Source organism: Pantherophis guttatus, chromosome 6, assembly GCF_059756535.1.
Source record: "Pantherophis guttatus breed Tessera chromosome 6, ASM5975653v1, whole genome shotgun sequence".
Classification (NCBI taxonomy): domain Eukaryota; kingdom Metazoa; phylum Chordata; class Lepidosauria; order Squamata; family Colubridae; genus Pantherophis; species Pantherophis guttatus.
In genome coordinates, this window is record NC_142068.1 from 10,537,752 (window position 1) to 10,563,466 (window position 25,715).

The 25,715-nt window shown below is 45.7% G+C and overlaps 1 protein-coding gene across 5 annotated transcripts in view; it reads left to right on the forward strand.

The window, feature by feature from the left end:
* The window catches only part of MCF2L2 (MCF.2 cell line derived transforming sequence-like 2), a 229,075-nt gene that overhangs the window by 64,274 nt on the left and 139,086 nt on the right, over positions 1-25,715 (forward strand). For 3 of the 5 annotated variants that reach the window (XM_034438892.3, XM_034438890.3, XM_034438893.3), the window contains exons 3-6: positions 10,780-10,894; positions 17,966-18,056; positions 22,271-22,390; positions 23,748-23,864. In XM_034438892.3, the coding sequence (XP_034294783.2) occupies positions 10,780-10,894; positions 17,966-18,056; positions 22,271-22,390; positions 23,748-23,864 (443 nt within the window). The remainder of the gene's footprint in view (positions 1-10,779; positions 10,895-17,965; positions 18,057-22,270; positions 22,391-23,747; positions 23,865-25,715) is intronic. The other 2 variants (XM_034438891.3, XM_087872485.1) reach the window with 1 other exon arrangement.

Here is a 25,715-nt window from a genome sequence, read left to right on the forward strand (position 1 = left end):
CTCCTGGTGATTGGCCCAACGTCACCCAGTCACCTTTCATGCCTAAAACGGGACTAGAACTCACAGTCTCCTGGTGATTGGCCCAATGTCACCCAGTCACCTTTCATGCCTAAGGCGGAACTGGAACTCACAGTCCCTTGGTTTCTAAGCCAACAGCTTAACCAATACAACTAAACTGGCTCTACATAAGCCATTAAATATCACAATAGTGAAAATCTACAAAGTTGTCTCATGGGAGAGTCCATGTCCCTTTGACAACAAAGATTGTTGTCAGATTTTTGGGGGAAGTGGGGAGGATGTTTGGCTTTAATAGCAAACACGTCATATAAACATTTAGCAGGCAAAGTTACTTTCTCAGACACATGAGAGTCAAACTTGGAAGAATCTAAGCTACAGGCAGTCCTCGAGTTACGACAGTTCATTTAGTGACCATTCGGAGTTACAACGGGATTGAAAAAAAGTGATTTATGAACATTTTTCACACTAATGACTGTTGCAACATCCTCATAGTCACGCGATCCAAATTCAGATGCTTGGTGACTGATTCACATTTATGACGGTTGCATTGTCCCGGGTCACGTGATCCCCTTCTGTGACAAGCAAAGTCAATGGGGAATTCAGACTCACTTAACAACCGTGTGAGTTAACAACTTCAGTGCTTCACTTAACAACTGTGGGAAGAAACGTTGTAAAATGGGGCAAAAAAAAAAAAACCTCACTTAACAAATATTTCATTTAATCACGGAAATGTTGGGCTTAATTGTGGTCGTAAGTCAAGGACTATCTGTACTTTCTGCAGCCAAGATTTGCTTCCTAACTGCACAGAGGGCTGACAAGAATGAAGGAAAACCTTGGTTATTTTAACACTTATATTTTTTTCTGCAGAGTAATGAGTCTTACATCCGTTACTCATTTATGTTTGATAACCTCTCTCTTTTGGGTGTCTTGCCGATAGAACCACCAATTTAAGGGACAAATCACTGCTTATAAAAATGCAGTAGATTCAAAGATTTTTCTCCCCAAACTCGAGGCTACTTCTCCCAAAAAAATGGACCTGCTTTTGCAAATCCACTTTGCAAATAAATCCATGGGAATTAGCACGTCACAGTCTGCTAACTGTCTTCTGTTAATGGAAAGTGTTTTTTTTTTTTAAAAGAAAGTGAAATTGAAGCTTTTTGTGGCATCTGTTAAACAGATGTCTATCGTTGCAGTTTTCCAATAATGGAGAATTCTGTAGGGGGATTTGCATAAGCCCGGCCCCATAAACCCTGCGGCCAATCTCATTATATTAATTTTCCTGGAACCATTACGGGTGGTCCTCACTTAATGACCAGTGGATTAGTGACTATTTGAAGTTATGAAGGACCCACCCACCCCCCCAAAAAATACTTTGGAACTGGGATGGCTACAATCCCTCCCACCTTGTGATCACTGCATTTCAGGTGCTCGCCTGGCCTTTATGCCCGGTTACGGTATTCATCAGGTTTTTTTTGGCCAGTTTCCAGCAAAACAAAGCACTCACAGGAATAGATGGATTCTCTTAACGACCATGGTGTTTGCTTAATAATCTCCCTGTTCACTTAACAACTGTGGCATTTCGCTTAATAACCACAGGAAAAAAAAGTTGTAAAATTTAGTCGAGGCCGCACAAATGCTTGATTTATGTCCATCATGACTTACGACAGAAATTCCAGGCTCCATTATGATTGTAAATTGAGAACTACTTGTATTGGGTGCCACTGAGCCACGGTGGCGCAGTGGTTAGAGTGCAGTATTGCAGGCTACTTCTGCTGACTGCCAGCTGCCTGCAATTTGGCAGTTCAACTCTCACCCGGCTCAAGGTTGACTCAGCCTTCCATCCTTCCGAGGTGGGTAAAATGAGGACCCAAATTATTGGGGGCAATATGCTGACTCTGTAAACTGCTTAGAAAGGGCTGTAAAGTGATATATAAATCTAAGTGCTATTGCTATTGCTCTTCCTCTTGTTAACTGAAATAGATACAGAATGTCTGGAAAATCTGTTTATTTAATCAATAAAATATATGCTTAGATACCTCAAGCCAAGCTTGGCTTCTAGTGAGTACATGGACTAGCTCCTGTTGTTTTCTTGGTAATAATTTGAAATAAGCTTGCCATTCCTTCATCAAGAGATTCTCAGGCTAACCTACTGATTTAAAATCTCCCAGATGTCTCTTATCTATATCCTATATCCGTGATGGCGAACCTATGGCACGTGTGCCACAGGTGGCACGCAGAGCCATATCAGTGGGCACGCGAGTGTTGCCCTAGCTCAGCTTATTTTCGGGCCTTCTGGGCCCACTGGAAGGCTATTTCCGGCCTCTGGAGGGCCTCCCGGGGGGGAGGGCATTTTCACCCTCCCCAGGCTCCTAGAAAGACTCTGGAGGCTGAGGAGAGCAAAGAATGGGCCTTCCAGTCCCACCGGAAGTCGGCAAACGGGCCATTTCTGGCTTCCGGACGGCCTCCGGGGTGATCGGGAAGGCTGTTTTCGCCCTCCCCAGGCTCCAAGTAAGCCTCTGGAGCCTGGGGAGGGCGAAAAATGGGCCTACTGGGCCCACCGTGCCATCGTGTGCCAAAAGCGGGGGGGAGCGCAGGGGTGTCACACGTGCCTACGCGGGGGGGAGCGGGGTGCACTGAATTATGGGTGTGGACATGCATGGGTGCGACACCCCCCCCCCCGCACTCACCCCGCTTTTGGCACACAATGGCAAAAAGGTTAGCCATCACTGTCCTCTATCAACCCTGCTTATCGTCTTGGAGATCGATCAAGGCTGACTAAATACTGCCCCCTGCTGTTTCATTTGGGTACTATTAGCAGCTATAGTTCCCATAAAAAGTCTGCCTCTCTTTTGGATTTTTCTGAATTATTGATATTTTTCAGAGTGGCTGTTATTCATGTAGCCCCTGCTCAACAAATGACATTTGAGGGAACAAATAAGTCCAGACTTTGGTCTTGTTCCCTGCATGTCAGATACAAAGTCACACGAAATGCAATGTGGCCAGGTAGTTTACAGGTCGTCCTTGATTTACAACATGTCATATGTCAAGAGCCTTGGTGGCGCAGCAGACTAAAGTGCTGTTAAGTAGCACCAGCTGCCTGCAATTACTGCAAGTTCAAATCTCACCAGGCTCAAGGTTGACTCAGCCTTCCATCCTTCCGAGGTAGGTAAAATGAGGACCCAGATTGTGGGGGCAATAAGCTGACTTTGTATAAAAAAGAACACCACTTGGGGGGGCCGAAAGCCCTACTAAGCAGGTATATACAAAAGGATGAAGGCTATTGCTTAACGCATTGTAAGCCGCCCTGAGTCTCTGGAGAAGGGCAGCATATAAATCGAACCAATAGATAGATAGATAGATAGATAGATAGATAGATAGATAGATAGATAGATAGATAGATAGAGTGACTGTTCAAAGTTACAGCAGCACTGAAAAAAGTGACTTACGGCCATTTTTCACGCTTACGACGGTTGCAGCATCTCCCATGGTCACGCGATCAAAATTCAAACACTTGGCAACTGACTCATATTTGTGACGGTTGCAGTGTCCTGGGGTCGTGTGATCCACCTTTTGTGACCTTTTCTGACAAGCAAAGTCAATGGAGAAAACCAAAATCACTTAACAACTATGTTGCTAATTTAACAACTGCAGTGATTCCCTTAATGAACATGGCAAGAAAGGTCGTAAGATGGGGCAAAACATATTTTTAACAAGGGTCTCACTTAGCAATGGAAAAGTTGGGCTCCTTTGTGGTCGTAAGGCTACCTGTGCTTTCTGACAGCAGTTCTGTTAGTTCCCCCTCTCGTCTGATTGTTCCCTGTGCAGCATCTCTTCAATTCCCATATGATCATCCACACATCCTATTATCCTATTTTTCGGACTATAAGATGCACCTAAATTTAGAAGAGGAAAACAACAAAAAAGGTTTTTGGCCTACCTTTTTTGGGCCTATTTTGGGCCCGTTTTTGAGGCTTTTTTCGGGCCACTTTCAAGGCTTTTTTCGGCCTGTTTTTGAGGCTTTTTTGAGCCCATTTTCGAAGCTTTTTTGGCCCGTTTTCCAAAAAAACCAAAAAAAGGCCATTCTGAAATCTGCCTTCTCCAAATCCTAGGTCAGGGTTGTCCAACTTTGGTAACTTTTAAGACCTGTGGACTTCAATTCCCAGAATTCCACAGCCAACCATGTTGGGAGTTGACATCCACAGGTCTTAAAATTGCCAAGGTTGGATATGGATAACCCGGCCTAGATCAAACAAACTGTTGGAAGGAAAATCTATCTGGTTCAGTTCCAAGCTGGGAGAAAGATGCTGGAAATAAAATGGAGGCCGGAGGCTTTGGAAAGAAGGCCCATTTATCGATGAACAGAATCACATACAAAGACAGTGTGCAGTTCTGGGTCAGCTGAATAACTAGCTGAGTGAGAGGAAGGTTTCTTATATGGTTCTGTGTCTTTGAAGTTTGGGATTTGTGTTTCTAAAGAGGATGTTGGGCAATTCCTATTGTGGCTAATGGCTTTCGGCCTGTGTTGGATGTTGGGTGAGGGGCTGCTTTTTCTAATCCTACCATTCTGCTTTTGTTAGTTGTCAAACTTTGCTGCAAGGAATTTCGATATATCCTGCCTGGAATGGGCTTCTGCTGGCAGTATTTGCTTTGCTTATGAATAGAGCCATCTAGGCTTCCTCTTTCAATAAGTTCTATCTCCTTAAGTGCTGGCATCTGCTGTGGGCTATTAAGAAAGACTGGGGGCTGCTTCCTGCCTCTAAAAACATGTTTCTCCTTTTCTCCTTTGGGGAAATATAATATTCTGCCTTTTTTAATATTTCCTAAAATATTTCATTCTTCGGGAGCGGGAAGGGCTTCCCACATAACAAAGCTCAAAAGTGAGACATGCTGGGCAAAAAAAGAAACATCCCTCCCAATACTAGAATGAGTAGCAGTAGGCTGAATGGAATATCACATGCTTTCACCCTTCCCCGTGTAGCAAACTTCCTATTGCTTCTCATTTGCAAAATGTGTAATCTTGGATTGCAGATGAACAGAGATAGCAGAAAAGCAGAGAATTGGGGAAAGATGGATGTCCTCTTCCCCCCTCCCTCCTCCTCCCCCAATCTCGAAGTAACAGTAACAGAGTTGGAAGGGACATTGGAGGTCATCTAGTCCAACCCCCTGCTCACACTCATACTCGGGATGCAAACCGCCGGCCTTTCTGATTGACAAGCTCAGCGTCTTAGCCACTGAGCCACCTAGCGTACTTGGAATGAAGTTCCTTCATATGGGGATTAAAAAAAATATATATCTGTTTATATTTAATCACATTCCCAAGCACCGCAGAGATGCAATCAATCATGCAGGCTACTTTTATTCTATGCGCCAACGCAGAACCATATACCAGCTGCTGCTGCTGCTGTTTATAATGTTGCTGAGCGCACTCTCCAAAATACAGCACAACCCTTCCCCCCTCCCCATTGTTACATTACCAATCCTGTCCACAAAGTGTCAGTAGTGCCCCTCCTTTTTCTTGTTCTTGTCTTTTTTTTTTCCTGCATAAACAACACTTCCCCCACAACCATCAAGCTATGATATGAATGTGTTGAATTTATGTTTACCGACAAAGAAATAAAGGGAGACTAGTATAGATCTATTTCAAGCTATTTAGCTCTCATCAGCTAGCCATGAAAAGTATGGCTAGCTGATGAGAGCTAAATAGCTTGAAATAGATCTATACTAGTCTCCCTTTAAAAGGGATGTGGTGGCTCAGTGGCTAAGATGCTGAGCTTGTCAATTGAAAGGTCAGCCTTTTGGCAGCTCTGCACGCCCGTGCATCGAGAAGAGGCTCCTCCACTTCTTCCTCTTCACTTATGGGATCTTCTGGAGGTTCTGAAGGCCCTGGCTGAATCCCTGCCTCTGGCACCACATCTTTTCCAGCCTCCTCATTGTCTGACTCAAGTGCCAGCTGCACAGGCTGCTGGTGCAGCACCACACCAGCCTCCTCGCTGTTGGAATCAGCTACTAGCTGCACAGGCCACTGACGGGCCACAACACCATGTGGCTTAAAACCCATTTGAATCCAAGGTGCTTTTCCAAAAGATAACTGGATGTTCTTGGTTGTTGTTGTTGTTGTTTTTTGTTTTTGTCTTTGAAAATGTTTTGATTCTCATCCAAGAAGCTTCCTCAGTCAGATCTTCCAAGAAAGTCCAGTTGCCGTTTGGAAAAAGTACCTTTGGGACAATCATGACCTGGATCTACATAGACAACCCATCTGAATATTTCCAGTTGGGGAAAGCAGAAATATCAGCAGTTTCAGGCAGCTGCTCGGCACAAAAATATTTTTGCGGTTATTGCTCTCTTTGGTTATCCGATTTGACTCTCCTATAAACACCAGAGGCATCGACTCTGCACTGCAGGATCATTAGAAAGGGATGTTGCATAGCCACAGCCTGAAAGGAAAACCTCAGATTAATACAATTGTATTTTATAAATAGGTTAGTCACATTTCCTATCACTGCTCACCCACAACCACTCAAACCGCAGAGGTCATCACTGCAACTCCAAAGTCTCAGTGTTGGCCTGCTTAACTGGTGGCCATACAGGAACTCCATTCTGTATGTCGTCACAAGTCTTTTGTAACTTCCAGTAATTTCTTTGCCTTACATACCATACCATATACCGTATTTTTCTCTCCCCCCCCCAAAGTGGGTGGTAATGTCTGTACGTCTTAGACAGTGAATGTTGCAGAAGTCCCGCCCACCCACCGGCCCCCATCCTTCGGCCTCTGCCTCCCAGCAATTTTCTTTAGGATTAGGATTAGGATTAGGATCAGATCAAAACTGGGTAGCCAATGAAGACGCTGTAAAAATACCGTATTTTTCGGACTATAAGACGCACCTAGCTTTTGTGGAGGAAAACAAGAAAAAAAAAGTCTGCCTCTGCCTCGCAGCAATTTGCCTCCTTGCAGCAAACAGCGAACAACCTGGTCAGATTCAGCACAGCCTGATTTAGCACGAGCACCTGATTGGCGGTTGGATCTGCCTCCTGGAATATCGCCTATCAGCTGTTCCAGGCTGCGGGGATTGCTGCCGTCCATTGCCACCATTGCCGCCCATTGCTGCTGCCACCTATCGCCGCCTCCGTGTGCCCCATTTTCGGTCTCCACATGTCCAGTTTTCGGCTTCTGCGCACCCCATTTTTGGCCTGTTCCAGGTGGCGGGGCACCACCTATCCTCGCCACCAAAAACGGGACATGCGGAGGCCAAAAATGGGACCAGTGGAGGCCAAAAATGGGACATGAAAAGGTGGCAATAGGTGGCAGTGGCAGTGGCAATGGGCAGCGACGGTGGCACTAGATGGTGGCAATCCCCACAGTTTGGAATAGCTGATAGGTGATATTCCGGGAGGCCAATCCAACCTCCAATCAGCTGCTCATGCCAAATCAGGCTGTGCTGAAGCTAATCAGGCTGTTCGCTGTTTGCTGCAAGGAGGCAAATTGCTGCGAGGCAGAGGCAGATTTTTTTTTTCTTGTTTTCCTCCACAAAAGCTAGGTGCGTCTTATAGTCCAGAGCGTTTTATAGTCCGAAAAATACGGTATTTTTACAGCGTCTTCATTGGCTACCCAGTTTTGAGCTGATCCTATTTAAATCTTCTGTTACTTCCCTCTGCCGACCATGAACATCTTCCCCCAAAAACCCACAAATATTCCTGGCTCCCTTGACAGTCTGAGACTTGTAAAACTTAACTTTTGGTGACTTGCTTTGTGTTCGTGACTTCTTTCTTGTAACTGTGAAGAGTTGGGGGAGAAACATGAAGCAAGGCTAGAGAGTAGAATAAATCTCTCTCCCCCCCCTCGCTTTAAGGGTCCTGAATGGGATGACAGATTCACAGAGGGTTAAAGGAGAGAATTGCTATGCTGCTATGACAACAAAAGACCAGAATCATTAAATCGGTGGTCCCCAACCTTTCTGGTTTTGCAGAGCAACAAGAGGGAGAGGAGTGGAAATAGTTCTGTGCAAGCGCTTGTATGCAGGGGTGGGATTCTACCGGTTCGGACTGGTTCGGACAAACCGGTAGCTCCGACAATCAGCTGGGAGCGAACTGGTTTATGCCGATGATCAGGTCCCCCTGCCCCCCCCACCCCTGCGCTTTACTTACCTTTATCTTCTCAGTTGATTGGCGCGGCAGAGCGGATTGTGGCGCCTCAACTGTGTTACTGTCAAGTGATAACAAAGAATGTTAGTATTTGTAAAACTGCGCACGTGCACACAGCGTGCGTTAGGTGCACGTGCGCGAAGGATACGCGATCACCGAACCGGTTGTTAAACCAACAGCATCCCATCACTGCTCGTATGTGCAGCTCCATTTGCATGAGAGAGATGTGCACTCAGGCATGCGTGTGAAGCTCCATTTGTGCCAGTGTTGTGACCTAGGCTTCCTGAGTCATTAAAACACATGAGTTGTCCCAAAAACCTCTTTTATTGCAACAGCTGTGAATTATGTTCATTCACAGCTGAGTCCCAATTAGTTGCAAAAAGTCCTTTGGGAGAAGTCCTTCGGGATAATCACCAACCTTTATCTCCCTTGACACTCTGCCAAAGACCTACTTGGCAAAGCCACACGGAGTCCAGAATCAAACAGAAATGCTGACTGGGAACAGAATTAACAACGTTGCTTTCCTGCAAAGGTCCCACGGGGCTTTGCTCCTCTTTTAAGCCTTATGGGAGGCGCCAATCATCTCCAGGCCTTACTCCCTAGTCGTCCCTTTAGTTTTAACTGTTCGTGCCTTCTGGCAGATCTGCGCATGCACACACTACGAACAGGCTCCTCCTGTTCCTCTGCCTCTCTGATATCTGACTCTGGAGGCTCCGGAGTCCGTGGCCCTGGCCCCATCTCTGCCTCAGACGTAGAGCCCTTGTTCGAGCCTTCCCCAGACTCCAGGACTGGCCCATGTTCCTCCCCAGCCTCTTCACTGTCCGACTCCACTGCCAACTCCACAGGCTGCTGGCGGACCATAACAGCCAGCAGCAGGCATGGCCCGGTTCCAAAAGGATTGCAGCTCAGTACCAGGCTATGGCCTGGGGCTCGGGGACGCCTGCATTAAATGATTCAGATGCAGAAGACCGAATCAGGATGGGGAGAAAGCTGGCACTTTTAATGGGTGTCACTGGGTGGGTATAAAGTTTCCTGCCTTGAGCAGGGGGTTGGACTAGAAGACCTCGGAGGTTCCTTCCAGCCATAGGATTCCATTTTCTATTTAGCCAGCTCCACTGTTTGCATCCTTACTTTGAAATGGAAGTGCACATAGTGCATTTCAGTTGGGAAAGGAAACAATATTAATGACACCACTGAATGCAGATGTTGCTGCAACGATGAACAACAATTGTGATTGCAGGAATAATTAATCAATGTGCAGGTAGTCCTCGACTTAACGACCACAACGGAGCCCAAAATAAGCGAGGCAGTTGTTAAGTGAAATTTGCCCCATTTTACGACCTTTCTTGCCACAGTTATTAAGTAAATCATTGCAGCGGTTAAGCTGGTGACACCCGTTATTAAGTGAATCATTGCAGCTGTTAAGTTAGGAATCCGTTGTTAAGTGAATCTGGCTTCCCCATTGACTTTCCTTGTCGGAAGGTCGCAAAAGGAGATCACGTGACACCGGGACACTGCAACCATCATAAATATGAACCAATTACTAAGCATCCGAATTTTGATCACGTGACCACAAGGATGCTGCAACAGTTCTAAGTGTGAAAAACGGTCATAAGTCAGGGGTTCTTGGTGCTCTCTGAGCTTGCAGACCTTTCATTACCCAAACTAGGTAAACATCATCAGTGCTGGTTTGATGATGTTACCTAGTTTGGGTAATGCAACGTCTGCAAGAAAACAACCAAGTTGTTCTGCCCCAGCTACGGACCCCAAAGAACGCAGCGCACACGAAGTCTATTCAAACCTTAGTTTACTGAATTAAATCAGTCTTTTACAACAACGGCTATTAATTAATTGCATTAACAGCCGCCAAGAATTCGAAGAATAATAACTGAAAACTTACTATGGTTGGCAGAATGCCCAGAAGCAATTTGCAGGAAGCTGATAAGATAAGCAAGACAAGACACGAAGGTATGTGAACGAAGTTGTTCCCTGCAAATTGCTTTAGTCGACGTTCTCTTTAAATAGGCTAAGGGAGTGGCCAATTAGCCCCAAGCCTTATTCTCGAGGAGACCTCCTCTTGAGGAGCCACTCCTGCCTTTTGGCAGTTTTGTGCGCCCGTGCATTGAGAAGAGGCTCCTCCTCTTCTTCCTCTTCATTTAAGGGAGCTTCTGGAGGTTCTGAAGGCCCTGGCTGAATCCCCGCCTCTGGCACCACATCTTCTCCAGCCTCCTCACTGTCCGACTCAGAGTGCCAGCTGCACAGGCTGCTGGAGCAGCACCACACCAGCCTCCTCGCTGTCTGAATCAGCTACTAGCTGCACAAGCCGCGTATGGGCCACAACACAAGCTCAGAGAGCACCGAGGGCCCCTTATTTCAACCCTGAGCTACAAATATTCTCCTTTATTGGTCATAAGTCACTTTTTTCAGTGCCCCTGTAACTTCAAATGGTCACTAAAAAAATGGTTGAAAGTCAAGGATTACCTGCAGCTACCCAAGTTCTAATAGGACCTGTGTGGATGTCCTGTGCAAAGAGGATTTTTCTCTTATCAATGTCCTTTGGAGTGGGGTTTTTTTTCTTTTTCTTTTTTTTTTTTGCCTACTGAGGTCCAATTTCTTTTGCAGGTGGAAGAGGCAAAGATGGGGCACCAATCATTACTTTCCCCGAATATCCAGGTTTCAGTGAGATCCCCGATGAAGATTTTCTGAACGTTGTCACCTACTTAACTAGCATTCCCAGGTAAGTCTTCAACTACTGCAAGCTTTGATTTGGTTCTGAACCTACATGACTTCACTCCTTATTTTTCCCCAGGGTAAGAAGGGACACAGTGGCTCAGTGGCTAAGACGCTGAGCTTGTTGATCGAAAAGTCGGCAGTTCACCGGTTCAAATCCCTAGTGCCGCGTAACGGGGTGAGCTCCCGTTTCTTGTCCCAGTTTCTGCCAACCTAGCAGTTCAAAAGCACGTAAAAAAATGCAAGTAGAAAAATAGGGACCACCTTTGGTGGGAAGGTAGCAGCGTTCCATGCGCCTCTGGTGTTTAGTCATGCCGGCCACATGACCACAGAGACGTCTTCGGACAGCGCTGGCTCTTTGGCTTTGAAACGGAGATGAGCACTGCCCCCTAGAGTTGGGAATGACTAGCACATATGTTCAAGGGGAACCTTTACCTTTAAGATCAAATAGCATTATTTTCATCCCTTCCAAATTTTGGAATATTCCTTCTTTGATCCCGCCTGGATACATATTTTCTTAAGACCTGAATGCTTGCTGCCAGATAACCTGATTTGTCTGGGCCTCTGGCCTGCATTTTTTTTGCATGCCATTCATCTCTTGGGTCTAGCTTCCATACGTCATGGATATATTATAGTGGATAAATAGCGCCCAATTTATTTATGAAAACAGAATCAATAATCCAAAGTTTATATTCAAGATGACATTTCTGTATCAATTCCAGAATACTGTCCTTTCATACATAAGTGGAAATGAAAGCTTTATTTTATCATTTGGACTTCAGAAAAATTAAGTGATTGTTCACTAAGACGTATTTCTGTGAGTTTCTACTCTTACTTACTTACCTGACTTACTGTAAGAGTTGATCGGGCTGTGCCTGAGGGAGGGATCAAACATATCATCAGTCATGAGTCCCTGCACATCCATAAGAGTTCTAAGTCCAACCCACCTTGAATGCCTTTCTTAATTCCTGCTAATTTCCCTTCATCGTTAGTAGGTCAGATTCTTGTAGAGAACGTAAGCTTGCAATAAACCTTTATACTCATTTGAATTGCCCGAATCGCCTGGTTTCCCCAGTGCTTGACACCACAATTGAGCCTCAAAATTTTCATTGTTAAACAAAGAGGTTGTCAATTGAACTTTGCCCCATTTTACGACCTTCCTTGCCATAGTTATTGAGTGAATCATTGCAGTTGATAAATTAGTATCACGGTTATTAAATGCATCTGGCTTCCCTGTTGATTTTGCCTGTCAGGTCACAAAAAGTGAGTACATGCCAATAGCCAGCATCTGAACTTCGATCATGTGACCACAAGGATGCTGCAATGGTCACTGTTTCAAGTAGTCTAATAAAGAGCAGATAAAGGTAAATCCTAGAGAGGCAGGAAATGCATCACAAAACAATGGAATTGAATGCTAGAGAGGAATAAAGCTACATACTAGGCAGACATAACACCTGTAACAGTCACCTTTTTCAGTGCTGTTGTAACTTCCAATGGTCACTTAGCCTAAATGCTGATGCCACTACTAAAAGAAACTCAGCAAAATCCTGGCTCACATTACTCAGTAAGAGTTTAAATTTCAGCAAGTATCTTCCTTTAGCGTTGGGAAAGGCTTAGGCAGGAAACCCAACACAGGACAATGACAATGACGAAAAGCAGGATGAAGTATATTTATTTTTATTTTATTTTTATTTTAAATCAAATTTATATACCGCCCTTCTCCCTGAGGACTCAGGGCGGTGTACAGCCAAATAAAAACATAAACTACAAACATTAAAATACTATTAAAAAGATATATATAAATTTTGCCCCGTAATTAAAAAAAACAATGACAAACCAGTTAAAAACATTTAAAAGTGTTAAGCCAGCCCGGCTTGCTGAAAAAAGAAAGTTTTAAGGGCACGGCGGAAGGCACCGAGGTGTTGGATTCTCCTTATCTCTGGGGGCAGCTGATTCCAGAGGGTAGGTGCCCCCACAGAGAAGGCCCTCCCCCTGGGGATCACCAGCCTACATTGTTTGGCTGATGGCACCCCGAGGAGGCCCTCTCTGTGGGAGCGCACAGGTTGATGGGAGGCCGTCGGTAGCAGCAGGCGGTCTCGAAGATATCTAGGTCCTATGCCATGGAGCGCTTTAAAGGTGATAACCAACACCTTGAAGCACACCCGGAAGACCACTGGGAGCCAGTGCAGCTCACGCAGGAGAGGTGTTGTATGGGAGTGCCATGCAGCTCCTGTAACTACCCACGCGGCCGCATATAAGAACAAATAAAATAAAAATAAAGAATTATTTCTAGGCCCGGCAGGTGCCAAGTTGGAAAATTTAATGTTCCCTTGTAGAACTCATGACATCAGTGGTTGTGTAACATCTTATGATCTACTTGACCACAAAGGGGAAATATAGATCATGATGGCTAACCTTTTTGCCGTCGTGTGCCAAAAGCGGGGGGAGGTCGCTGTGCGCGTGCCCACACCCATAATTCAATGCCCCCTGTGCCCTGACCCCCTGCGCATGCACATGTGATCCCCCCCCCGCTTCCCCTTGCTTTTCGCACGCGACAGCAAAAAGTTACCGGTGGGCCCAGTACGCCCGTTTTTCGCCCTCCCCAGGCTCCTGAGGCTTTCTTGGAGCCTGGGGAGGGTGAAAATAGTCTTCCCCACCCCCTCAGAAGTCCTCCAGAGGCTGGAAGCAGCCCATTTCCCAACTTCCGGTGGGACCGGAAGGCCCGAAAACCAGTTCGCTGGCGCGTGCATGCGCACTTGAGCTGAGCTAGGGCAACGCTCGCGTGCCCCCAGATATGACCACATTTTTTTTCTGATTTATCTAAGAAGTTACTCATCTTAAATACCCTTTCCCCCCCTTTCTGCAAGGAATATAAAGGATTTATATTCCTTGCAGAGAGCTGATCATTTGCATCCTTTTGGAGGGTTGTTTCAAGGACACTTCAATGACCCTCTAAAAGGATGCAAATGACCAGCTGTCTGCAAGGAATATAAATCTTTCCATTCCCCACTATCCTGTCAGAGCTGAAGAAGCTTCTTGGATGAGAAGCGAAACGTCTTCAAAAGAAAAAACAAGAAAGTCCAGTTGCCTCTTGAAAAAGCATCTTTGGGACAGTGGACCTGGCATTTTTATCTACCTGTCGAGTCTTTGCCAAGGATCTGGGATAGGCAAATGTGGATGTTTGATAGTCTTAAAGGAATCCTAGCAGGATGTAAGCTGTTTCGAGTAAAGCTGCCTTTTGCAATTGACCGATGGTGATTTTGTCAATGCCGATGGTGTGGCTGGCTCAGGAATTCTGGGAGTTGAAGTCCACAAATCATAAAAGGGCCATCGTTCCCCACCCCAGTCTAGGAAGTTAAATAATGGGTTTACCTTATGGATGGGTCTTATTACATGTTAGGATAATGTCTGGCTATGGGAGCCATAACAGCAGAATCTCTTACTCAAGGAAGTGATGGTCTCTCTTTTGTTGGAGATGTTGAGGCTGGACAGCCGTCAATTGAGGATGTTTTAATTTGGGGGTTGGAAGTAATAGCTTAAATGGCCCCCTTCCAACTCCATGGGTTTTTTTGCACACGTCTTCATGTTTACTGGGAAGAAAATACCCCTTTGTTCCAAGGGCTTTGTGTCCATTTTTGCTGCACTCAGTACAAATAGGAAAACATCCCGGGCTATCACTATTTATTTTCTGTGCCAAACGTTGCTCTGGATCCGTTATTCACCTTGTAATCTTTCCCTCTGATTTCTAAAATAAGGGCTTGAAAATATCTTCATCCTGAAACAATAAACTGTAAGATGGCCAACTCTTCTGCAAGCTAATGCAGAGTGATTGTTCTTTCTGTGCAGGGCAGATGTCAAATTAAAATTGTAACAGCAGCAAAATCTTTCCTATTGTGAAATTCAGCCAAAAAAAAAAAAAAAAGGATAGCATTGATCTATAAGACGGTGATGGAAACGGCTAGTCAGTAGGTCAGGAACAGAAGCAAAAGTTGTGTCCACAAAATAGGTTTAACCTGGTTTACTGAATAGCCCATGTTCATTTTCTATTGTTTGTATAATATTGGAAATCTTGAACACATCAGCTGATCTTGATTCACCCAGCGTGCTGAGCCACGCAAAACAGGGTTCACATGATAACCAAAAAAAAGCTTGGATTAGACTAGTGGGTCTCACTTTTGTCAACTTTAAGATGTGTGAATTTTAACTTCTAGAATTCCCCAACAAGCATTCTAAGAGTTGAGGTCCATTCTCAACTTAAAGCATGCTGGCTGGGGAATTCTGGGAGTTGAAGTCCAGCCATCTTCAAGCATGCTGGTTGGGGAATTCTGGGAGCTAAAGTCTTATCTTCAAGCATGCTGGCTGGGGAACTCTGGGAGTTGAAGTCTACTCATCCTCAAGCATGCTGGCTGGGGAATTCTGGGAGTTGAAGTCCAGCCATCTTCAAGGATGCTGGTTGGGGAATTCTGGGAGCTAAAGTCTTATCTTCAAGCATGCTGGCTGGGGAACTCTGGGAGTTGAAGTCTACTCATCCTCAAGCATGCTGGCTGGGGAATTCTGGGAGTTGAAGTCCAGCCATCTTCAAGCATGATGGTTGGGGAATTCTGGGAGCTAAAGTCTTATCTTCAAGCATGCTGGCTGGGGAACTCTGGGAGTTGAAGTCTACTCATCCTCAAGCATGCTGGCTGGGGAATTCTGGGAGTTGGAAGTTGAAATTCACATATCTTTAAGCATGCTGGCTGGGGAATTCTGGGAGCAGAACAAAGTAGGTTCTACTTACCTTTACTACCAGTTTGCAACGGAAGCGCGCACAGAACCTTCTGCACATGTGCAGATTGCCCATGATGACGTTGTGGGTGGGTGGAGCCTCCCACCAGTTTTACTAGTGGTTCTATAGAACTGGACCGAACCGGGGACAACCAACCACTGGAGCAGAAGTCCACTTATCTTCAAGCATGCTGGCTGGGGAATTCTGGAAGCTGAAATTCACATATGATCATTTTTCACACTTAATGATCACTGCATCATCCTCATGTCATCCTAGAGATTGTGTGGGTTTTTTAACCTGGGTTTGGAAGCCATGTTAGAAGTTATTCCTTCATGTTCCCTGTGATATGAGCCTTGGTAGTACAGTGGTCTAAGGCACCCTGTTATTAAGCAGGTTATTAAGACCAGCTGCCTGCAATTACTGCAGGTTGGAATCTCGCCAAGGCTCAAGGTTGACTCAGCCTTCCATCCTTTCTAAGGTAGGTAAATTGAGGACCCAGTTGTGGGGGCAATAAGCTGACTTTGTATAAATATACAAAAGAATGAAGGCTATTGCTTAACGTATTGTAAGCCGCCCTGAGTCTCCGGAGAAGGGCGGCATATAAATCAAAAATAAAATAAAAATAAAATAAAAAATAAATATAGGTGGTCCTCAACTTACAATAATTCATTTATAATAATAATAACTTTATTGTCATTGTACGTGTATACACAGTATACCCATACAACAAAATTCACTTAACACCCAAAAACCAGCTCCAATACACATAACAATTCCCCAAACACACTCTCACCCACCACAAATCCCCCATCCCTAAACCACCCAAACATCCACACAACAGACCAAGTAATACTGTCCAACAGCTCACTGATGGTGGCCCTTTACTTCATGGTTGAGTGCAATTATAGCTCTGGGATAAAAACTATTCAGAAAACATGAGGTCCGAGTTTTAGTTGTTCTGTATCTTCTGCCAGAAGGCAACAGTCCAAAAAGATTGTAAACAGGATGGGAAGAGTCTCTGAGAATGTTGTGCAACTTCCTCAAACAGCAAGATTCGACGATGTCGTCCAGGGCTGGTAGCTGGAGTCCGATGATATTCTGGGCAGTTTTAATGATTTAGTGACCGTTTGAACCTACAACAGTACTGAAAAAAGCGATTATGACCATTTTTCACACTTATGACCATTGTAAGCATCCCCACGGTCCCGTGATCCAAATTCAGAAGCTTGGCAACTGACTCATCTTTATGACGGTTGCTGTGTCCCCGGGGGGGGGGGTGTCAGGTGATCCCTTTTTGTGACGTTCTGACAAGCAAAGACAATGGGGGAAGCCAGGTTCACTTAACAACCGGGTTACTTAACTTATCAACTGCAGTGATTCACTTAACAACTACGGCAGGAAACATTGTAACACGGGGCAAAACGCTAACAAAAGCCTCACTCAGCCACAGAAACGTTGGGCTCAATTGTGGTTGTAAGTCGAGGACAACCTATACGGGAGAGAGAATTTCAAATCTTCAGTAACACTCTTCATAAAATGAAGGGGAGGGGAGGTTCTTCGAAATGCAGGAGAGGGGGTGGTGACTTGAACTTGTGAATGAGGTTCAGAAAGGTTGGTGGTTCGAATCCCTGCGCGAGCAGGGGGTTGGACTAGATGACCTCCAAGGCCCCTTCCAACACTGTTACTTGGAGGTCCCGGGGTTAGATCCTAGCGGCACTGCTAGCACAGAAACCAGGTCCAGCTTATGAATTCTGCAGTCATTCATCCATAAGAAGAGTGCACTGCACTCCCAGGGATGCTCAGATGTTTCTCAGATTTCTGAAGGTGCGTGTAACTTTTTTTTTTTTTTTATGGCACAGCCTCCCCAGGGATCTACTGGACTGGCACGATTTTTTTTTTTTTTGCTCCTGGCCCACAAATTTAAGCAAAAAGCTTGTCCTCACCGGGCCTCCTTGCTTCCCCCCCCCAACCCCCAGATGTGCCTTTTGCAAGCCTGAAACCTGCAAATAATCCCAAACTCGTCCTGCTGCTGTCATTTGGAGGGGGGGCGGGAGGCTGCAATCCATCAGAAGCGATCTTTGGGGTGGGGGGTGGGGGGTTTAAACTATCCGCGTTTGGGAAAAGCGATGCCAGGGAGGAAACGTGGCATGCCACCCACCGCCCGTGCCCCTCTGCCTCCCTGGCTCGGAGCAAGTGGGAGCAAATGTCTGCGCGGACCGGGGGAGATTTTTGCTGCAGTAACTGTGTAGCCGGAGAACGACCGGAGCTGCTGCTTTTTCGCATCCCCCAATATCTCCTCTGGTTATTTTGCAGTCTGGAGGCTGCCAGCATCGGTTTCATCACCATCATAGACAGACGGCGGGACAAATGGAGCGCGGTCAAGGCATCGCTCACCCGAATCGCAGTAAGTGTCGATTCCACGGTCTTTTTGCGTGCGCGCGTGTGTGGTTATTTGCTGCTCCGCGTGGCTTCTGGCAAAAACTCCTGCGGCAAATCTCTTTGCTTTTTGCCCTCCAGATGCAAGCCCCTGTTGCATGCTCGCAGGGGGAGGGGGAGGGTGGGACGACGACTGACTTTTCTGCAAAAAAAAAGCCCCACGCAAAAAAAAAAATCCCCGCATTTCAAATGCAAAGGAGCCGCGCTGCAACCTGCCAAGCCGCTCCGGACCGCCCTGAGAGCCGCCGGAGCAGCCTCGGGAGAAATTAGGGAAGGAGGAGTGTTTGTTTGTTTGTTTGTTTGTTTGTTTGTTTGTTTGTTTGTTTGTTGGATTTATATACCGCCCTACTCCCGAAGGACTCAGGGCAGGGAACAGCCACAGAATAAAACACATAAATACAAAAATTTAAAAGCAGAATAAAACCGAATGAAACAATTTGGCCCAAGACAGATTTAAAACACCCCCAGTAATTTAAAACAGATTAAAATTGACATTATAAAAGAAAAAAAGGGGAAAAGATTAGGCCAGGCCAGCTTGATGGAATAAAAAGATCTTGAGAGCGCGACGGAAGGTGCGCAGATCCGGGATCCTCCGTATCTCTGGGGGGAGCTCAGATCCGGGATCCTCCATATCTCCAGGGGGGAGCTCGTTCCAGATCGTAGGTGCCCCCACAGAGAAGGCCCTCCCCCTAGGGGCCGCCAGTCGACACTGTTTGGCCGACGGCACCCGGAGGAGCCCCTCTCTATGAGACCGTACCTGCCGGTGGAAGGCTATTTGTGGTAGAAGGCGGTCCCGTAGGTAACCAGGTCCTAAGCCATGGAGCGCTCTAAAGGTGGTAACCAGAACCTTGAGTGTTGTGGGGGGGGGGGAGTTGCACTACAATTGCATTTTGCAGATTTAGGGGCCGGTGGGGGTATTGGTTGGTTGGAGGGCTTCTCTTTGCCGTCTTTCTTCCACGGTCCACACACACCCCTGTTGGATTGCACGGCCAGCCGAACGGGAAGGGGGGGTGGGTTGCTGAACCCACCCACTCCCGGCTCTGCTGCTGGAGGGATTCCCGCGGACCCGCGCTTGCACGAGCTGCTGGGTCTCTTCCCTTCCCCGCCCCCCATTCAACCCAAAAAGGACAGCGAAATGGGACAAATGATGCACGGAAATATAAATAGCCTTGGCCCTAAGGTGGTGTTTATGCAATGCTTTTTGAAGGGCACTCTTCCAAAGGACGAGGAGGGAGGGTTTTCCATTTTCCGTGGGAAAGCAGGCGTGTTCCTTTCACGCGTGGATTCTTCACGCAGTGGAGCTTTGCGAGTGTTGAATAGGGTTCCCACGTTGCTCTCTTTAAGTCCGGCTTTTAAAATGAAACATCTTTGCTTCGGATGGCCCGAAGCATGCTAAGCTGTAACATATAGCTTGCAAACTAACATGAACAGAGTTGGAAGGGACCTTGTAGGTCATCTAGTCCACCCCCACCCATGCCCAAGCACGAGAACCTACATCGTTTCTGACAGATGGCAGTCCAGTCTCTTCTTGAAAACTTCCAGTGATGAAGCTCCCACAACTTCCGAAGGCAACTTCTGTTCCATGGGTTGATTATTCTCACAGTCAGAAAATTCCTCCTTATTTCCAAGTTGAATCTCTCCTTGGTCAGTTTCCATCCATTATTCCTTGTCTGGCCTTCAGGTGCTTTGGAAAATAGGTTGACCCCTTCCACTCTGTGCCTTCAACGGTACAAATCCAAGCGAGGTGTAAAGTCAATAATAGTACTAATAAATTTGCCAAGAGCAGAAGCAGCAGCCCATGCATTTGTGAGTCAAATAAGAGTGGTGGGAAAAAATATTTATCAACCACTTTGAATGCAAGGGAACCACAAGAAGGGATGCGGTTGGAAAATATTTTTCTCTTCTTTCTGCATTGAAGAGAAGAGCATTCCTGGAAGCAGGCAGGAAGTCTTTGGTGATTTTGTAAAGCTGTAAGTAACACGTCAAATATGGTTAGGAATCTCAGAACAAAGAATAAAAATGCAGGCTGACCTAAATAAGTTCTGTTTTTGAAACAGCACCAAAGCTCACTATAACCACGCTCTCTGTTTCTCCACCTCCCTCTCTTCCTCCACCCTCTCTTCTTTTTCCTCCTCTCCATCTCTTCTTCCCCTCCCCTTCTCTCCCCCTCTACAAATCACACTCTTTTCTCCTTCTCCATCTCCCCTTCCCTCTCCTCTTCACCTGTCTCTTTCCTTTGCTCCTTTTCCATCAGCTCTCTCTCTCCCCTTCTCCTTCATATCTGTCCCTCCTTTCGCCTTCTCTCCCCTCCTCCTCTCCCCCTCCCTGTCTCTCCCTTCCTCCTCTCATCTCTTTACCTCCATCTCTCCCTCCTTCTCCCCTTCTCCCTCTCTCTCCTTTTTTCTCCATCCCCACTCCCCTTTCCCTCTCCCTTCTCCTCTTTCCCTCCTTTCTCTATTCTGTTCACCTCTGTCTTTCTCCTTCTCTCCTTCTCCCTCCCTCTCCCTCCCTCTCTCTCTTTTCTCCCATCTGTTCACCTGTCTTTCTCCTTCTTTCCTTCTCCCTCCTTCTCCCTCTCCCCTTTCTCTTCTTCTCTCTCTTCCCTTCTTCCTCATTCCCTCTCTCTCCTTCCCTTCCCCATCCCCTTTACTTCCTTCTCTCTTCCTTTCTCCTTCCCTCCACACCTTCTTTGCCCCTGTCCTCTCTCTTTCTCCCTTTCCCACCTCCCTCTTTCCTTTCTCTTTCCCTCTTTTCTCCATCTCTCACTCCTCCTATCTCCCTCCCCTGTTTTCTCTTCCCCTTCCCGCTCCTCTAATCAATACATGACCTACTACTACATCTCTGACAATTTACTCGCTGGCCTATGTCGGAAAACCTCACCACTTCATGTGACAGTCTGTTCCACTGAGTGACAGCTTGTATAGTCAAGAAGTTTCTCCCGAAGGCTAGTTTTAACTCAGGCCCTTGTAGCTTTAACAGCCTGATTCTGGTTTTTTTCCCCCTTTTATTACTTCTTCTCCTTTTATTACAGTATTATAACAATTTCATTACAACTCTCAGGAACACCAGAGATTGACCTTCTGCTGCCTGTGCACCCTCTCTTATTCCTTTAATCTCACAGTGGTTGATTCAGTTTTGGTTGGTTTTATGGTGTTGATGTTCTGATGAAAACTGTTCCCTATAACTGATGGGAAATACAGGTTCGTGAGTCCTGTATAAAATAAACAATTACATGTCCGAATAGTGAGTGGGTGAAGAAGATCCATCTTAACGTCCAGCTTTAAAATCTCTCTCTTGGTGGCCAGCCAAGAGTCACAACAACAAAATATTAAAAACCGCTATATTAGGATAAGAGTAATTGTGCTAATAGCATTAAATTGGTGCTCTAGTGCACGGGTCTCTAACCTTGGCAACTTTAAGACTTGTGGACTTCAACTCCCAGAATTCCTCAACCAGCAAAGCTGGCTGAGGAATTCTGGGAGTTGAAGTCCACACGTCTTAAAGCTTTGCTGGCTGAGGAACTCTGGGAGTTGAAGTCCACAAGTCTTAAAGCTTTGCTGGCTGAGGAATTCTGGGAGTTGAAGTCCACAAGTCTTAAAGCTTTGCTGGCTGAGGAATTCTGGGAGTTGAAGTCCACACGTCTTAAAGCTTTGCTGGCTGAGGAATTCTGGGAGTTGAAGTCCACACGTCTTAAAGCTTTGCTGGCTGAGGAACTCTGGGAGTTGAAGTCCACAAGTCTTAAAGCTTTGCTGGCTGAGGAATTCTGGGAGTTGAAGTCCACAAATCTTAAAGCTTTGCTGGCTGAGGAATTCTGGGAGTTGAAGTCCACAAGTCTTAAAGCTTTGCTGGCTGAGGAATTCTGGGAGTTGAAGTCCACAAGTCTTAAAGCTTTGCTGGCTGAGGAATTCTGGGAGTTGAAGTCCACACGTCTTAAAGCTTTGCTGGCTGAGGAACTCTGGGAGTTGAAGTCCACAAGTCTTAAAGCTTTGCTGGCTGAGGAATTCTGGGAGTTGAAGTCCACAAGTCTTAAAGTGGCCACGGTTGGAGACCCATTCACTAGTGAACAGCTTTGTGGTTTTGGCATGTTGGTGGATTTGGCCTTCAGAGCTTTTCCTCTTCTTCAAAGGGTTGAAGGGTTAGATCATTACAGATTTAGATTTCCTTTTTTCCTGTCTTTTTTAGGGAGCATTTCCCGGGAATTTGCAGCTAGTCTTTGTCCTCCGGCCGTCCCGTTTCATCCAAAGGGCGATCGCTGACATCGGCATCAAACTGTATCGCGATGACTTTAAAATGAAGGTACCGGTAAGCACTTTTCTCCTTCTGATTCTGCATCTCTCTGGCCTCCAGGAAATGTCTCTCCTTCTCTTCTTCCCTCTTCAGGATATGTCCAGCAGAACTGCAGATAGTCCTCGGCTTATGACCACAATGGAGCCCAAAACTTCCGTTGCTAAGCGAGACAGTTATTAAGTGAATTTTGGCCAATTTTACGACCTTTTCTTGCCATATTCGTTAAGTGAATCACTGTGGCTATTAAGTTAGGAACACGGTTGTTAAGTGAATCTGGCTTCCTTTGCAGCATCCTTTGGTCATGTGACCACATTTTACGACTGTTTTGTCTATGCCTGTAGCGAGTTTGCTTAACGACCACTGCAAATAAAAGATTGTATAATCTGGTGGGTTGCATGAATGATCTGTTTTACAACCATTACTACTACAATGGACAGGCTCCATTATGGTCATAAATTGAGAACTACCTGTATATACAGTAGTATACATCCTGTATACAGAATAAGCCAAAGCGTCTCAGTAAAACGTTCTCAGTAACACTGATTCACCAATGTGCTAATTTTCTATCGGCAGTGATTATTGAGTATCATTACAGGTAGTCCTTGACTTATGATTATTTGTTTAGCGACCATTTGAAGTTGTGATAGTGCTGGGGAAAAAAGTGAGTTACAACTGGTCCTCGCACTTACGACCATTGGTAGCATCCCACAGTGACGTGATCTCCACTTGTGACCTCCGCAGGCAGTTTCCAACAAGCAAAATCAATGGGGAAGTCTGCAGGGAAAGTCATATGAATAGAATAGAATAGAATAGAATAGAATAGAATAGAATAGAATAGAATAGAATAGAATAGAATAGAATAGAATAGAACAGAACAGAACAGAACAGAACAGAACAGAACAGAACAGAACAACAGAGTTAGAAGGGACCTTGGAGGTCTGCTCGTCCAACCCCCTGATCAGGCAGGAAACCCTACATCACTTCAGACAAATGGTTATCTAATCTCTTCTTAAAAACTTCCAGTATTGGAGGATCCACAACTTCTGGAGGCAAGCTGTTCCACTGGTTAATTGTCCTCACTGTTAGAAAGTTTCTCCTTATTTCCAGGTTGCTCCTCTCCTTGATTAATTTCCATCCATTGTTTCTTGTCTTGCCTTCTGGTGCTTTGGAAAATAAGATGACCCCCTCCTCTTTGTGGCAGCCTCTCAAATATTGGAACACTGCTATCATGTCACTCCTAGTCCTTCTTTTCGTTAAACTATATAATATAAATTATATGGATGTCCCCCTATATCTTTCAGGAATCAAGATTGATTGGTGGAAAGATTTTGTTTTTAGACCTTTTTGTTTTTTGTTTTTTTTTCCGGTGCAGATCATCATGTTAAATTCAGTGTCTGATTTACATGGTTACATTGATACAAGTCAGCTTACTCGGGAGTTAGGAGGAACCTTAGAATATGGACACAGTCAGTGGATACACCATCGAACCGTAAGTACAGTCGTAGTAAACTGTTAGATTCTCTCCCAGCCTCTAAAAGTAAGAGAATAAGACAGAAATTCTAAGCTGCTGTTTCTGTATCTGGAGACACATTTGACTGAAAAATGGGAATTACACTAGTAATTAAATAATAATTTGATTTTTAAATAGGAAGTTTAAACAAAGAGCAGAAGGTGATACATGTATTTTACTATAACGTATGGATAGATTAATCTAATTTTTATGTGTTCAATTTATGTGGCTTAACTTCTCGAATACATGACTTTGGATGGCCCACAATATTAAGTAAAAAAAGGCAAATATTTAAAAAACCCAAAGAATAAAACACAACGGGGTTTGCTGACCCTCTTTTGCATTTCATTGCGGTCTGCTCCTCAGATAGCAATTACAGTTATTACATTTATAAGTTATTCTGTTAAATTAGAAATAATACACAGCCTGAGAAGCAGAATACCACATAGACCCATGATGGCGAACCTATGGCACGCGTGCCACAGGTGGCACGTGGAGCCATATTAGTGGGCACACCAGCTCAGCTCTGGGGTGCATGCGCGCGCCGGCCAGCTGATTTTCGGGCCTTCTGGGCCCACCAGAAGTAGGGAAACAGGCTGTTTCCTGCCTCTGGAGGGCCTGGAGTGGGATGGGGAAGGCCCGTTTTTCTTTCTTACCTGGATCCAGATCCTCTCTGTGTATCTGTGAAGGGCGAAAACAGCCTTTCCCACTCCCTTGGAGGCCCTACGGAGGCTGAAAGGGCCCATTTCCCGACTCCCGGTGGGACAGGAAGTGACGTTTTTTCCTGTCCCCAGCCTCCAGAGACTCCTAGAGAGGCTCCTAGAGACTCGTAGAGAGGTTCTGGAGGCTGGGGACAGCAAAAAATGGCTGTTTTCACCCTTCCCTGATACACAGAGAGGATCTGGAACCAGGTAAGAAAGAAAAACGGGCCTACCAGGCCATCATGTGCCAGGAGCGGGGGGGAGGGGGTTGCACACACATGTGCGTGGGCACGTGCGCGCGTGACCCTCCCCCGCCCCCCCTTCTCCTGGTACGCGATGGCAAAAAGGTTAGCCATCACTGACATAGACTTTCTGATTTGCAGTTGGAGAAGTTTGCAATAGTTTGAAATTATATTTGTCGCCCTGAAGTCCCTCATCGCTACGGTGGCTCGGGGCCATTAGTGAACGCATGGCTGAACAGAAATGGTCAAACGCTTTAGCAGTTCAGTACGTCGAACTCCAAAGAAGGATGAACTAAACACTGGAAAATATGGATCGCATCCATTTCAATAAGTGGCTGTTCAGGGACATCTGTTGTATGGGTTTTGTGTCAAGATGGTGACAGCGGCTGTCAAAGTCTTTTGTTCTTTGTGTGTCTTTGTATGCAAATGGAGCACACACATTAAAAGCATATTTTACAATGCGTTCCATTGCTGGACATTTAAAGAAATGGAGGGAAGTCAATACAGGTAATCCTCGACTTACAACCGCAGTTGAACCAGCGGTGAAATCCGGCCGGATCTATCCGGCTCACACGAATCGGTAGCGCCGGTGGTGGGAAGCTCCACCCACCCGCCGGGACGTCATTACGTCCTGTTTTGACCCTCTGCGAATGCCCCTGGGCTCCCGCACACTCCCATTCCTGAACCGGTAGCGAAGGTAAGTGGATTTCACTGCTGAGTTGAACCCAACATTTATGTGGTTAAGCAAGACAGTTCTTAAATGAGTTTTGTCCCCTTTTTACAATCTTCCGTGCCACACTTAAGTGAAACACTGCGGTTCTTAAGTTAGTAACATGGTTGTTAAGTGAATCAGGCTTCCCCACTGACTTTGCTTCTCATACAAGGTG